This window comes from Porcisia hertigi, chromosome 36, assembly GCF_017918235.1.
Source record: "Porcisia hertigi strain C119 chromosome 36, whole genome shotgun sequence".
Lineage (NCBI taxonomy): Eukaryota > Euglenozoa > Kinetoplastea > Trypanosomatida > Trypanosomatidae > Porcisia > Porcisia hertigi.
In genome coordinates, this window is record NC_090595.1 from 2,079,100 (window position 1) to 2,095,107 (window position 16,008).

The window sequence follows — 16,008 nt, forward strand, 5'->3', positions numbered from 1 at the left end:
GAATCGGCAAAGCTTCCAGCGCATGGGCATGCATTTAGAGCACTCCCAATGCTTCGACTCCGTGTTGATCTCATGTACGGTTGTGTATGTACCCGTCGCTGTGAATTAGACGTATTTTTCGTACGTCCACTCTTCTCTATTTTTTGGGGGGGGGCAAACTCCGTGATTATTCATGAGAGGTGTGTGTTGTGTGTGCAGTACGTCGGTACAACCGAGGTCGGCGATGTCCGCCATAAAAGCGAAAAAGAGAGATGCACGCACGCACGCACGCGCACACCAATAGACTGTGGGAGCCGGGTGAGACATGCTGGAGGGGGGGAGGGGATAACCGAGAAACCACTCAAGGGCCTACGCCCTCCCTCCCTCATGAGCGACTTTCTCGTTTCTGTGTGATAGCGAGTCTGCGTAAGAAGCGAAGGGTGTGTACCACCCACCCCTCAACATGGAGACGTACTGACTTGCCCTCTCCCCCCCCCCTTGCTATCAATAAGAGGCGTCGTCGTAGCTTATGAAGCTGTACAGGTTGTCCATCTCGCTGCACAGCTGCTGTGTGTGGCGAACATGATTGACACCGTCGTGGCTGCTTCCGCTGTCGCCCCGACTGTCGCCAACTCCGCCTCCCCTTTTTGACTCAACGACGGGCCCGAGTAGCCCACCAAGGTCGAAGTTGAAGTTGGAGTGCACCCCCCAGCATGCTTGCCCGTCGTCGTCGTCGTCATCAGAGGGGGTAAAGTGCATAACTGGCGGGGCGATCGCTCCTGGTAATGCCCTTGAGCCTCTGCGGCGGCTCAGATCTTTCGGTGTCGAGGGAGTCGCAGACAGCGCTCGGTAGGCTGCCGCGACCGTGTCGCCCCCACCACCCAAGGCGACCCCTGACGGATTCCGAAACTGCTCGGCACCCCAGTAAGCGCTTGCATCCGGCTGTGATGAGTTGTTTGAGAGAGAGGAGCCTGTTGGGGTGTCTGCGAATGCAGTCGAATGCTGCGCGTGCGACTGTGACCGCATAGCCATCAGCTCAAATAACTTTGTGAGCTCCTTCGGACGCCCAGCGTCGGTGACGGGCAGCACCGTCTGATCCGCGGTTCCAGCGACGCTTGACACCCCAGTAATACCGCTGGCCACACTCATCTCGGCCGACGGGATATTCCATTGTAAGACCACACAGTCGTCAAGGGGACCGACACCGCCCAGCGAGACGGAGTGGGGCTTTCCGTCAGCGGACTGGGTCCCTCTGCGAAACGGTGAAAATGCGTCGCCGGTGGTGTCGATCGTGGCCGGAACAGCGGCATCGTAGTGCGGCCGCATCAATCCAGTGGCGCTATCACTATGTTTGTTCACATCTGCGTTGCGGTTGTGGTTGTTGCAAAAAGAGTTACTGGCCGCGCTACAGAATGGTGTGCCGCCGTCGCTCATTGTGTGTGCTACTTCACCCGCGTGAAGAGTTCTGTAGTTTGGTTTTGCTGCGCATATATCCTCTGACACATACCTGCCGTTGTTGAAAGAAGTCAAATCACCAGCAGGCAACGAAGCATCGTCGGTCGGAAATATTTGCGCCACTGCCGCCATCAACGGCGCCGTTGTAAAAGTTGAGGGAACCACCTCTGCCGCGGCGGACTGAGCCTGCTCAGAATAGGAGCGCTGTGACGACGGCTGCGGTGTGGGCGGGTGGCCTGATAGCACTGGCAACCTTGCCCACTGTGTTGTGGGATTCGTTGTGCGTTTCACTGTCGAGCTGCCGCGCGGGTTCATTCTACTCCGGACGTTGTGGCAAGTCGCACTGCTGGAGCCATGGATGCCGCCTGTGACTTGGAAGGGTTTGACGCTGCCAGTGCTATTGCTGGCAGATGACACAGCGAGCTCCGCATTGACCACAGCACGTAGCGGCCCAGTGGCGGTGCCAGCGCTGCCCACGCAACCGCTACTCCCCCTCACATCACTGGCCTCGCTAAGAATAGCGTGGTGCGTGGACGAAGAAGTTGCGCGCGGGCCATGGCGCAAGGTCAAGGCACCAATGACTCTACCGCCCTCCGCCTCCACCGCAACACCGCGGCTGCATGCTTTTTTGTTCCTGGGGTCCATGCCGCCGCTACCGCTCGCGAAGGATGCACCGAGGTTAGGCGGCGAAAGCCTGGATACATGGTTCTGTGGCGTCACTGAGAACGAAAGCGGACAGTCGTCTGACGGCACCGCGTTGGCGCGCCGACAAGTAGTGGAAAAGGGGGAGAGTGTGGCGCCGGTAGAAGATCTGCTGGGCGACGCGGTGGTGCTGGTGTTCACGTGGCTGCGTGGCTGTGGGAGAATCTGGAAAAGCACTGGAGTCTGCCCGCCGTCCAAGTTACAGCTACCGTCAAGCTCGCCCTGCGCGGGCTGCGACTGTTGCGTCGCACTCGAGCGAGGCTGCGGAAGCGTCAAGGCTTTTGACTGAAGCTGCTGGAAAGATAAAACGCTAGGAGGTTCAGTCGTGGGAGCCTGCAGTGGCGGCAGCGGCGGCGACCTAGCCATATCACCGCACTGCACGGCATCGCTGTAGTCGCCTAAAGTCTGATAAGCAAACACGCTGGTGCTCGCTGTATTGTTGTTAGCGCAGTCCGCGTGTGCTTGGTCACCCGCACCCTGCACGAGTACAGAAGACCCACCTGGCAGGAAAGAGAACGCACTGGCACCGCTTGCAAGTGGGAGGCTGCTGCCATACTGTTGCAGCATCGCGTAAAGCTCCTGCGCATCGTACAAGGGGGCCGGGAGGCTGGCCACGTACTCGCTGCCAGCTACGCCGATGAGGTCTGCTAAACCACTGCTCAGCACCTGAACATTGTACGAGCCGCTGCTGGCACTCACGCATCCTCTGCTGTCAAGTGTTTGTGGGAAGTTGCGCCTAGCGTCCACAACACTGCCGCTCCGTAGGTGCTGCGGAATCATCGTTGTAGCTGACGCAGACGTTGGCGGCGCCAAGAGTGTAGTGAGACCATGAGGAGGGGGCTGTCGCGGTGCATGGGTGCTACCAGCTGACCTCCCCGGATAGGTGAGCATCAGCGAGTTACCTTGCATTGATGTGAGAGCGGTGTATGGCGGGCTGCTGTTCGGCGAGGCAGCAGGCCACACCGTTCCAGTAAAAAAGTGCGGCGGGGACAGCGCTGGGGCGACGCTGGAGTCCTGCGGGACATGAGAGGGACTGCGGCTGGCACCAAGACCTAGTGCCCCATTCCACGTAAGCAGCGCATCGCGTGCGACGCTGGGTGACATCGCGATCGCAGAGCTGCTGTGCAGCTGTGCAGCAGGTAGAGAGGCCGACGGAGTAGCGAGAGAATCGCTTCTAGGCAAGTCAGACCACGCGGGTGTATGACTGCTGGGAATGTTAAGAATAATGACAGGGTGGTGAGCACCCACGCTGCCCTGGCGAGGTGGGTGAGCACCATTTTCGTTGGCACTCACGTTGTTTGCTCTCGTGTTGCTGCTGTTGCTGTTGCTGGTGGCGACAAGGGCATTTCCCCGCACAGGTGTGTCCTCCGCCAACTTCACCATAAGTGGGATGCCTTGGCACGACGGGAACGGCATCGTGTTGTGAACAGCCGCAGTCGCCTGCTCCGCCACGCCCTCCAACTCAAATGTCACAAACGCAATACGGCGATCCTCGATGCTGGACCCTGCGACGGCGCTCTCGTGTCCAGCCTGAGATGTAGGGTCCGCCTCCGTTGCACCGGAGACACCGCCGCCACTTGGCTGCGAAACGGCGTTTGCGGCTGCTGTGTCGCGATGGGTGCTGACCGACTTGACGGGGCCGAACTGGATGAAGAGAGCCACGAGCATCTCCTGTGTTACGTCTTTTGGTACATTGCGAATAAACAGCTTTCGCATTTTGCGCCGTTCATCCCCGGAGGGGGCCTTATCGTGCTCGCGGCGGGCCCACTGGACCGTCACCCGCCTCGACCCCGTCACTGCCCGGCCACCAGCAAAGGCTTCCATGGCCCGCATCGCCTCCTCGTGCTTGGCAAACCGCACAAAGGCTGTGCCGAGACTCACACCAGTGTGGATGTTTCGCATGATCGCAGAGTTGACAATGTCACCGAAGGGAGAAAACAGCGCTCGCAGTTTGTCTTCGTTCAGCTCCAGCGGCAGATCCCGCACAAACAGATTTACGTGGCTGTGATTCGTCGGTGGTTGAAGATGACGCGAGTACGAAGGAGAGCCGCCTTCCCCGCCGGCCACCGACGTGCTACGCCGGTGGCGACCACCACCGTGACCACCCCCACCACTGCCACCAACTGCAATCCGTGGTGTCGCATCACCACAGTTGAGGGATAAGCTGCCGATTTGACTGCTACTGAAGGATGACTCGGTTTGGGACGAACTATGGCACTTGCCAGGGCGCTGCTGCTGCTGCTGCTGCTGCTGCTGGGAGCTCAAAGTGTCTGTAGAGAGGCTTGTCACACCTGGAGTGCCACGGTCGGCTTGCCTTGCCTGCCCTGATTGCTCACTGCGGATGCTGGCCTGGTCCTCGACATCCTCTGCACCACTAATGCCAATGCCTGCGTTCGGGCGACTGCTGCTGCTGCCGCCGCCGCCGCCGCCCTCGCGGTGACTGCGTCCGTGTCCGTGAGCGTGTGCGCGACGCGATCCCATCGGGATATAGGATTCAGGAGCGGTGGAGTCATGTGCAGGGGGAGCTAGCGGCAATGACGACGCAGCAGGTGGTGAGGCAGGAGAGGACTCTTGCCTACGCCGGATCGAAGCACCAGAACGGGGAGAGAGACGCGCGTGCTGTTTCACCTGCACCGCGTCGCCTATGTTGCCACCGTCGTTCATTCGATGGCTGACGACACCGCTGTTCAGCAAAGACTCCACGATGCACGCAGTGGGGCTGGCAGCCGTCAAGGGTGCGGACTGTTTAGACGAGGACGACGACGACGTTTCCCTTGTGCGTGCCGTAGATGCTGTATCGAGACTGGAGCCCTCTCCTTCGTCGTGGGGGAATGGCTTCCCAGATGGACTTACTTTGGCGCGGCTCGTCGCTGGTGCCGTAGTGAACGCTTGCGGTGGATCGAATGCACGGTTTGAACAACGAGTAACGGAATTTGCCCACTGCGTGGACATCGTTCGATTCTCTCTTTTTTTTCGGCCCTCCAATGAGGGACAAGACGATCACACACACACACACACACACACACAAAAAAAAAGAAAATTATAAAAAATAAATGTCGGCCGTTGCGGGGAGAGAGAAAAAAAAGGGGGAGGGCAACCGTAGAGGTGAGCAGATAGGTGGCCTCGAGGTGTTCTCTTTGTCTAGCTCCTCTCCCCCCTTCACCCTCCCTCTCCAACCTTGACAGGCTTCTGCACACTGTTCGTTTGTTTGTCCTCTGTATGATGGTCTTTCCTGTGGCAACTTTTCTACCGTTGCCCTGAAATGTGAGCACGAAATACAGACGACACACGCACACACAACCCAGAGGGAGGAAGAGAAAAACTTTAAATAAATAGAGTTAAATTTGTTTAAAAGTAACACCAAATAGGAATACACACAGGGCTGACAAAGAAGGAGGAAGAGGAGGAGGCGACGAACGGCTTGTCTGATCTTGCGCGCCAAGGCGAACACGCAGAGGGACCAAAGCAGAGCCTTTATACGCCTATATTTATATTCGCACAGTCTGACCGTGTCGGCTGGGAAGAAAAATGCCTCTCTTGTTGTTTTTTACAACACTTAAAAGCGTAGGGAAACGAATGCGGCCCCCCACCCCGCCTTTTCTTTTTTCTTGTCTTCAAATTAGAGCCGCGGCTAGTGAACCGCGAAACAAAACACGATGAACAGAGGTGAGAATAATTATACAGATGGATATAATAATAATAAACAGAGAGGTGGACAGGGGGGCTGGGGGGGATAATTGAATGCAAAAATACAAAAAAATCGACACAATTCAAGACACCAACTGTTGAAAGGAAATCTTGTCAAGTATTCGAATAAGTTACGACCCACACCGAAGAAAAGTAAAAAGAGTGTGGGGGGAGGGTGGGGGGAGGGTGGAGGTATGAAAAACGTCAGCTACAAAGACCTGCAGCAGACCAAAAGAAGGTGTACAGGAAGCCCAATAGTAATCGTATCCCGAAAAGGCAGCCACTTCGCGATACGAGCAAGCGGGAGTACGGGGGTTGAAGTGGGTACGAAAAATGCGACAAGAGCAAATATGAGAAGGATGCATAAGGAGGGCAAAGCACGTCGTGAAACGCCAAGAGACCCCCGCTGCCGCCCCTCCAAAAAAAAAAAAGTGAAACGAATGCGAAACAGAGAAGTGGTGAAGCAAGCGAGAAGAGCCTGAAACAAAAAACAGTCGCAAATGGGAAAAGGGGTCAGCCTATACAAACTAGGAAAAACAAAATACACACACCTGGCGTCAACTAAACGTAGTACAGAGAACAAGAAAAAAGTGAAACAAAATGTGTAGGGGAGGGGGGAGGTGAAGCCGGGCGGCTTTGGTTTTTTTTTTCAGCGACAAAAGCTCAAGGAGAGAGAAACAAATTGTACACCGAGCCGCAAAGAAAAAAAGAGGGAGAACTAAGCTGCAGAGCTGTCTGGGTGCGTGTGTGTGCGTTCCCCCGCCCCCCTCCCCTTCTTCAAATACAGAAATTGGAAAAAGGCGAAGTAAGATGGTGAAAGCAGTGAACACCTGAAATACCAACGAAAATAAAAGTGACAGTGCTAATGCAACAGTCGACAGTCGACAGCGTTGGTACCCCCCCCCCTCAGCCGTATGCCGAATGTGATAAAGATCGAGTAAAAAAACGCGGTTTGACTCAAGTGAACGGTTTCTCTCATCTCAAAATGCGCGTGCGAACGAAGATTTGTGATACAGGAGAGAAAGGCTTTTACCTTACGAGTGAACCTGTATTCTTTGAAGTGTCCTGTGGCGGTTCAAAAAAAAAGGGGGGGGGGGGTAAAGCTCGACAACAACTACAAAAAAAACTGTAATGTTGTTCTTTCTCTCTCCCCACCCCCTTTTTTGTGCGGGTCCTTGCGTAGCGTACTGCTTTTCACGCCCCTCGACCACTTTTTATTTCAACGGTATCTTTTGCAAGTGTACACACCCCCCAAAAAAAAGTAAAAAGTGGGGCTTAGCGCCGTCAGCCACTGACACCACCTCCGGTCGGTGTGACACACTCTAAATCTTTGCCTTCTTCGTGCTATTTGTCCTCCCCCTCCTCCCCTGAGTATCCTTCTTTCTTCAAATATCTTCCGTTTGCTTCTTCGTTGGGTATCACTGCTCGGAGCCGGCTCACTCTACCCCCCCCCCTTTTGATGGCTGTTAGTGTTTCAATGGGCTCGCTTTGTTTTTTTGTTGTCTTCCGTGTATTTGTCAGCAGGCACACACACAAACACACACACACGTATATATATAGATATATAGATATATGTATATATATAGGTATATCTATATATAGAGAGGAAAACGTAAAGGTGTGCCACTCGTGGCCTTCGCTGCTGCTAACGTTGAGACTACTACTTCGCCTGTTTTTTTTTAATTCGGGGTGAGGGTGACCGCGTGGCCCAGTAGCGGTGTCACTGAGCAGATCGATGGAATTATAGAGAAAGAGAGCGAAAAAAAAAAGAGAGGGGTGATGATGGTAATGGTGGGATGGACGTTGGTGGTGAGCGGCACACCCCGCAACGGGAGTCGAAAAACACACCAAATAACAGAAGATGTGAAAAAATCAAGATGCCCCCCCCCCCCCCAAAAAAAAAAAAAAACGGAGTGGTCTGCAAAAAAAAAAGGAACAGATCCACAACAACTAATGAATGAGAGAGAGAGAAGAGAGGAAAGAGGGGGGGGATCGGAAGAGGAGGGAAAAAAGAAAGAGAGGGTCCAGACAAGATGTCTTTTGTGTAGTCGTTATCGTTTCGTTCACACCAGACAATGACACGAAGATGGGGAGGGGAGGGGAGGGGAGAAGACGGCCAAGTGAACAGGAACAGAAGACCGATCAATACACACACACACACACGCATACATGTATATATACGTGTTCGGGAAAATAGAAGTCGTTAACAGGGAGGAGAAGGATACACCAAAAACGAAGAAGTTTAAAAGATGGATAGGAACACAATAGCGCGCACGGCGAGTGCAGAATCTCCAGGCAATGAGCGAAGATGGGAACAACGAATAGTGCGCTCTGTGTCCGCGCACATAAGTTGTGTTGTGAAAGGGAGGGGAGGGGAGGGGGGCGAGTGAATAGGACAAAAACAACAAAAAAGGGGGCGTTGGAAAGACCAGGAGAGAAAGAAGAAAAAGAGGGCGACAGCGAGAGAGAGGAGGAGGAGGAGGAAGAGGACCTAAAGTGGAGGTCGAAAAAAAAAATCTTCGTAGTCGTCGTCTTTAATAATTGGAAGAGGAGGAAGAGGGGGCGGGGGGGGGAGGGAAGCAGATGAAAGGGGAGGGGGGGAAGAGAATAGACGATAGAGTACAAGAACACGGGGACAGTAAAAAAAAAAGAAAGAAAGGCCTAATTTAAGAAAAACAACGAAGGGAGTCGGGACAAAAGAGCAGCCTTGCTTTGTTCGGCTCACGTGCGTTATCCCCGGTTCAACAACCTACAACCACCACAAAAGGGGGGGAGGTGAGGTGAGGGTGACTCTCGTGTCTTGACCTCGTCCCCCAGCCTCTGTGTGTGTGAAGCGTTCCAGTCTGAGCCCCCACCGTGTGCACTTCTTCTGCCGCCTCAGTGAACCGGCAGAGGATTTCACAGAATGATAAGTGATGACCAAAGTGCGACAGTACACACACACAAAAAAACAAAAAAGCCGTGGACGTGGGGGAGGGGAGGCAGTTGAAGACCAGGGGACGCGTTCAGACTAGGGCAGCCGCAGGGGAAGGGAGGAGGAGGAGGGGGGGGGGAGGACAATAGTAGGAGGGCAGATGAGCAAAAAGATGGGGCCAATGTGGAGGCGCACACAACACACAGAGAAGTAGGAACGAGGGGGAAAGCGAATGCAAACAAAAAGAAAAAAACTTTCAGCGCGGCAAGTGCTGCAGAAGTTACACAAAAGAAGTGGAGGAGGGGGACTAAGCAGATGTTAAACAGTAGCGACAGCGAAAGGGTAGAGAGGGACGCAGCTGCAGAAACAAGAGCAACAATTGAGCCAGAATAGAAAGAGGATTCGGTGCATAGAAAAGGGAGGAAAAAAAAGAGAGGAGAACAGCAAATCTGGAGTGGTTCTTGTTTTTTTTTTGTAGTGCGTTTATAGAACGCTAATCGTGTTGCCAGTCTTTCCCCCCCCCCCCTCCCCCCTCAAAAAATGAGCGCTTCACACACACACACGTTATCAAAAGACCGCTATGAGATGATATGTTGACACTCACTGGCGTATAAAACGTCTTGGGCACAAAACAGCGCACAAAAACGGAAAAAAAAACAAAAGATGAACAGAAGGGAGAAATTCAGCGCGCGGGTTCCGAAAACGTGGGCTGTTTTCCTTCTTTGAGGGGGGAGAAGGGAAGAGGGGATGAGGGGATGAGGGGGGGAGGAGAACCAAAAAAAAAAAAACAGCGACGAGAACAGCGGTGGCAAAGCAGAAGAAGAACTCTGAGAACGCGGGGGATAAGTGCTTGACGCGAAGGCCCAAAATAAATTGTACAAAAATATATACTTTTTATCTGTATTCGATCAGATGAACAAGTGGGGGAGAATATATGTATATGTATATAGAAAAAAAGGGGGGGAGAGACACAAGTAGACAAAAAACCAAAAGAACACCACACTTTTATAACATATACCGAGAGCACACACAAAGGGAGACAAGACAGCCGCAGGAATGCAACACAAATGAAAAAAAAAGAGCTGAGGCAAAAAGGAACAACGAATGAGACGGACAGGTAAAAGGGAGCAGAAGCCGGAGGAGACCAAGATGGCGTCCACGCGGCCACGAAGTACTCGCACAGTACCCAAGACAGATGTCCAACAACGAGCGCAGAAAGCACACACACACACACAGAAGACGAAAGAGTAAGCGGGAAGAGAGAGGGGGGCGTAAGGAATAACCAATTGTTGATGAGGATGTGAAAAACCAAATGATGAAAACAAGAGAGAGAAAGTTGATCGTACGATGGGATCGGGGGAGGAGGGGGGGGACAAGAAGAGGCGCACACACAAAAAAGACAATGAGAAGACCTGTAACGGGCGCAGACACACACACACACACACACAGGCAGACAGAATGCGATACACCCAAGAAGCAAAGAGACTCGTGGACAGAAAAAATCAAATTTAAAAAGTGCCGTTTTACACGCAAAGCAGAACGAGGGGGAGAAACAGCACGCAGCCACGAACACAAATTAGTGAGATGTGGATAAGTAGAGTCGATGAGTCGGGAGGTCTCAACATGCCCACAGTGTGTGCATGTGTCTGCAAATTTGGTGTACGCGCCCGTTGTTCGCGTTACCGGAGGTGAGTGAACGCACCGTTAAGTGAGCGGGCACACCAAATGGATCGCTGTGCCCCTGACCTGTGGCCGATGCCGATGTAAACTCCCTCCTCCTCCTTTTCCCTTTCTTCTCTCCCCCTCTCTGGGACAAGGGCGGAGACACACACCGTTTCCTCTGGAAGTGTGGGAGAGCAAGTGGGGAAAAACAAATTCGAGGGGCGTTGGAAGAAAACCACCAAAAAAATGTATATATGTATTTTTAACTGGGCTCTCCACCCCACCCCTCTCCCTTCCTCTTGCCTCCCCTCGGAAGAAAAAAAAAAGAGGAGGGAGGAAGAGGGGGCGCAAACGATGTAGTAACAAAGCCAATCGGACACAAGTGACAGAGAAGCGGTGTTGTGAATCGCAACCCACTCGCTGAGGTTCCAACGTAACAAATATGCGTGTGTGGTAGTTTTGTGTGTGTGTGCGTGTGTGTGTGTGTGTGTTCGGGTGTTGTGGTTTAGTAGAAAGGGGCAGGAAGAGGAGATCGAGACGAAAAGACAAACACACGCACACACACACAATAACGTGAAACAAATCAGATAAAACAAGTCTGTATATGGATAAGGTTTTCTTTTTTTACAAGGGAGGAAGAAATCTTGACTTTATTATTGTCGTTATGCAAGTGAGCAGGATAGTGTGAGCCAGTTTGTGTGTTTGTGTGTGTGTGTGTGTGTGTGCACGCGCGGGGGGGAGGAGCGTATGGAAAAAAAAAGGGAGATGCCAGTAAACGATGCCACAAACCAGAAAGGGAGGAAAAATCGGGGGAGGGAGAGTAGTGGAGAGAGAGGGGGGGAAGGGGGGAAGGGGGGGGGAGGGGCAGATCCCATGAGAAGAGACGTATTGGTGGTGGAAGGGTAGAGCTCTTTGCTTTCAATCCACGGCAATTACATCCCACCTTTTGCACATGTCTTCACTACTTTATTGGGGCTAGGTGGTCTGTGCACAGGAAACATGCAAAACAGTCATTATAGCTCAGAGTCACGGCAAACAAAACCGACCCGATCTTCCCTGACCTCACGGCTCGCGCCCTTTTTTGGTACCACATAAAGGCATTTCTGTCATGGGGTTATGAGCGTACGTTCTGCAAAACGCGGCTCTTTGCTTCCACCCCTCCGAAAAAAACATCACAAAAGGGGGGATGCTCTACGTAACGCAACACAACCACCTATACGGAACCAACCGTAAACCCCTACGTATATCTCATCAAGACGACGCCAAAGCCCCAGCACGTGCAGCACGGAAAGTCAGCGAAAAGAGAGCAACGAAACAAAATTCAAAAAAAAACTCATGGGATGCCACTCTATGATACGAATCAATCCACAAAGAGCCGAGCCATACATCAGCCGCAATGCACCCACCCATGCCGCTATTGCACCTCAGCTGCACCGCCCCTGCGGTCGAGGCCGAGCACGCGTTTCATGACCGCCCGCGCCTTTGTGTGCATGTCTGAGAAGCACAGGAGTGAAGTCGGCGAGCGCAAACGCAGGTCTGCTGCGCCAACACACATGTGCGCAGTGGGGTTGCGGGGCATGCATTGTCGCGCGCCTCTGCTGCGAGCCCGTGGTGGGTGACAGGGGCATGTCGCCGCTCCCTCAGGCCCGAAGGCGTTTTGGTGGGAAAGCGTGGGTGCGCGTCCAGACGGGCGGGGACGGGAAGCGAGAGAGAGCGATGGGGGGAGGGGGCCAGGGCGCACACAGCCGCGCGCGTAGGCCATGCAGGCGGACGTGGGGTGCCGCTCGCCTGGTTGGGGCATCGCGAACAAAACTGTGCTGCGGCTGCCCCTCAGCCTTGTCTGTGGTAACGGTGGGGGGGGGGGGGAGAAACAGCGGGCGGGTGCGTATAAGGTTGGTGAGGTGGCAACAAAGGGTGTCCTGCGGTGAGGCAAAATGCCCCGGGGGAACCGCAAGTGCGCTGAGCCCCAACGCTAGCTCGCGTCTGTTTGCCGACACCAAAAATGCCCAGCTGTAGCCGAAGGAAGATTGCAGACTCCTCGCCCCACATACGTCCACACAGCGATTGTGGGTTACTAGAACCCTGATAACACAATTTTGTTTTTGCGGGGAGACATCATGAGGGGCAAGCAACGCTTGAAAAATACAAATAAAAACGCTTTTTTTCGTGTATGTAAAGACAGGCACGTGAGCCGCTTGCCTTCCCAGGAATGGATTGTCACAGGAGGAATCGATTGTGTAAAACAGAAAAAAAATGTAAAAAAGCAAAAACGGCAACGCCTAGCAAGGGGGGGGGATAAGAGAGCACACACAACGTACATGAATGGGGAGGGAATACAAACATGTAAAAAAAAGCAGGTCTACTCTAGAGCAACTCCGTGAACAAAGGCGGTGGACTAGAGAATCCCCATGCACTACACTCTGCACAGAGGCCTACACGGAAGCCAGTCCCGCCTCTTGGTTACATCAGTAATTTGATGGGGGAGGGAGGGAATAGACGGCTTATTAGGCTCATAGTGCAGATATTAGGGGGCTTCCTCTCGTGAAGCCCATGAGAAGGGTGGGGGGGCAAAAGGGGAAAAACAGAAGAGAAAGCAAATGAACAAGACCCCCGAAGCAAACACACACACACACACACAGATGAATCCATACGGAGAAGCCATGAGGAGCAGGCTTTGACGCTCACGGCACTACAATGATTTCACTTTTTCAGGCTGTACACGGTGATGGAGATCATCACAAGGCAAGAGCCTAACACAAACGTCCCGTTCAATGGCGTGTTGAAGAGAAATACTGACGCCGTGCCGCTCAGCACAATGGCGACAGCCGTCGAGAAGGACTTCACGATGTTGTCGCAGTACCGCACCACTAGTGCCACGAGCATCCCACCAACCGCTTGCAAGAACACAAGAAACCACACCAGTCCGGTGAAGCCATCAAAAAAAGTCCTCCTGAACTCGTCGAGTGTATTCACCGCACCTCCGGCCTCGTCTGACTGGAAGATCTCCGTTAAAAACGTAATGATAAAGCACACGACAGAGAAGAAGGCGAGATGTGTATTGCGCGCCGCCAAACTGAAGTGGTTGCCACGCTTCTTCAGCACAAACTCCATGAATACGCCGGAGAATGCGCTCAAGAAGCCCCCGGCCAGCGCATCGAGTGTACCCTCAATGACCCATGTGCTAGCGGTCTTTGCAGCCGCAGCAGCAATCTCCATCTCTTTTCGTACGGCCTCATCTGCCTCAATGGTTGTCGTCTCCTCTCGCTTGCTCTTCGCACTCAACTGCGCCAGAGTGAGACCAAACATGAGCATAACCAGTGCGCCCCACTGGGCGGGGGAAAGACGGAGGTCCAGCACAACCCTCATCATGATGGCCAAGAAGAGAATGCGCACCTGGTACAGGACCTGAAAAAGGGCTGGGTCCAGCAGCTTGAGGGCATAGATGAGCAGCAGCCCCTGTATAGAGTAAGCGATGGCAGGCACTGTCATGAGGAGCGTCTCCTTGTACTGGTGGTTCAGTCCAACGGCATGGCGCATGCGAGTCAGTAGTGAAAAAAAACAGTCCAACGTAACCAGAGGCTGGCGCGGCTTTGTGGTACAGAGGGCATTGATAGGCATCCTCTCTGTGGAATCCTCCTCTGACTTGTCTACGGCTTCGACCGTCGACCTCTCCTTTTGCATGGCCCGTACCTCATCGATTGTGCACCAAAGAAGGGAGAAAAGAAGCTTGACGATCTCCGTCGTAGCCAGGAAATGCGAGGCTTTAAAGATGACTGCATGCTCCTCAGGCTCCTCTGGCTCTGCGCCGCCAGCGGCAAGAGGAGGAGGACTTTCGGATTGCTGCGAGTAGCCAATCAAAACCAGATACAAACTGTTCTGCACAGCGAGGAGCACCAGTGCTATCAAGTTAACGTTGAGTGTGCAGCACCGGAGCCATGCCGGCCTGGCAACGCATCCCATAGTGATCCCTGCAAACACCGTAGTGGGTCTTGGCTACTCAAGGTAAGGATGACAAAAACAGATTGCCCTTTGAGATGTCCCACAGCGCGAGAAGAAAGACGAAGGAAGACGTAGCGAAAACTCGTATATCAGAAAGGAGCCATTAGAGGGGAGAGGAGCTGCATTTTAGAGGGAGTGGGGGCAGGGGTGAGGCAGCCCACTGCCACCTACTCCTCAATCTAGAAGAGGGGGTGGCGTTGCGCACCATCTCAACCTTGTTATTCCCATGGAAACGTGCACTGGCGCAATGGAAGACGATGTGCGTCCCCCACCCCTCACCCACCCCAGCCCAGCCCCACACCACTCCCTACGCCGGACAGTGGGCTTCTTAGTCAAGCTGAGCAGACATAGCGAGAGAAACTAAAGCAAGCCTTTCGGTCTTTAGGTGCTGTGCGGGGGGTAAAGAATGCATCGAAGTCTACTTCGCAACACTTCATACCCATTACAGTGGAGAGGTAGATGTTTTTTGTTTTCAGAACATTACTATTATGACTGCATATATTCTTCGCGTTCCCCTCCCTCCATCTGAGAATCTCTTTGCCCCTCCCCCAACCAGACCTTCCGCACTCTCAGCACTCAAGAATAATTTGAAAAGAGCGAGGGGGAAAGAGTAAAAATAGCTCAGCCATATACAAAGCGTACCCACCAAGACGTCTACGTGTGTACGTCTTCACCGGTCTGAGAGTCGATAGGTTGTATGAGCATCAAGGCAAAACATCTTTCGCAAAAACAAACATGTTTTTTTTTTTGCAACACACAAACCGAAAAGTATATACACTCGCACGCCCCTCCCCCAACCCCCTTCCCTCCTCCACACACCCCGCTATCGCACCTCAGCTGCACCGCCCCTGCGGTCGAGGCCGAGCACGCGTTTCATGACCGCCCGCGCCTTTGTGTGCATGTCTGAGAAGCACAGGAGTGAAGTCGGCGAGCGCAAACGCAGGTCTGCTGCGCCAACGCACACGTGCGCAGTGGGGTTGCGGGGCATGCATTGTCGCGCGCCTCTGCTGCGAGCCCGTGGTGGGTGACAGGGGCATGTCGCCGCTCCCTCAGGCCCGAAGGCGTTTTGGTGGGAAAGCGTGGGTGCGCGTCCAGACGGGCGGGGACGGGAAGCGAGAGAGAGCGATGGGGGGAGGGGGCCAGGGCGCACACAGCCGCGCGCGTAGGCCATGCAGGCGGACGTGGGGTGCCGCTCGCCTGGTTGGGGCATCGCGAACAAAACTGTGCCGCGGCTGCCCCTCAGCTTTGTCTGTGGTAACGGTGGGGGAGAAACAGCGGGCGGGTGCGTATAAGGTTGGTGAGGTGGCAACAAAGGGTGTCCTGCGGTGAGGCAAAATGCCCCGGGGAACCGCAAGTGCGCTGAGCCCCAACGCTAGCTCGCGTCTGTTTGCCGACACCAAAAATGCCCAGCTGTAGCCGAAGGAAGATTGCAGACTCCTCGCCCCACATACGTCCACACAGCGATTGTGGGTTACTAGAACCCTGATAACACAATTTTGTTTTTGCGGGGAGACATCATGAGGAGCAAGCAACGCTTGAAAAATACAAATAAAAACGCTTTTTTTCGTGTATGTAAAGACAGGCACGTGAGCCGCTTGCCTTCCCAGGAA

The 16,008-nt window shown here is 53.7% G+C and overlaps 2 protein-coding genes across 2 annotated transcripts; both read right to left on the bottom strand.

Moving 5' to 3' along the window:
* Positions 1–483: 483 nt before the first annotated feature.
* JKF63_00529 (uncharacterized protein) lies at positions 484–5,088 on the bottom strand (the record flags this gene model as incomplete). The annotated part of the gene is made up of 1 exon (XM_067896580.1): positions 484–5,088. One exon carries the CDS (start codon positions 5,086–5,088, stop codon positions 484–486), a length of 4,605 nt encoding a protein of 1,534 aa, XP_067752737.1.
* An 8,011-nt stretch (positions 5,089–13,099) lies between these two features.
* On the bottom strand, positions 13,100–14,359 carry JKF63_00530 (uncharacterized protein; the record flags this gene model as incomplete). Its single annotated transcript, XM_067896581.1, has 1 exon — positions 13,100–14,359. One exon carries the CDS (start codon positions 14,357–14,359, stop codon positions 13,100–13,102), a length of 1,260 nt encoding a protein of 419 aa, XP_067752738.1.
* Positions 14,360–16,008: the final 1,649 nt, after the last annotated feature.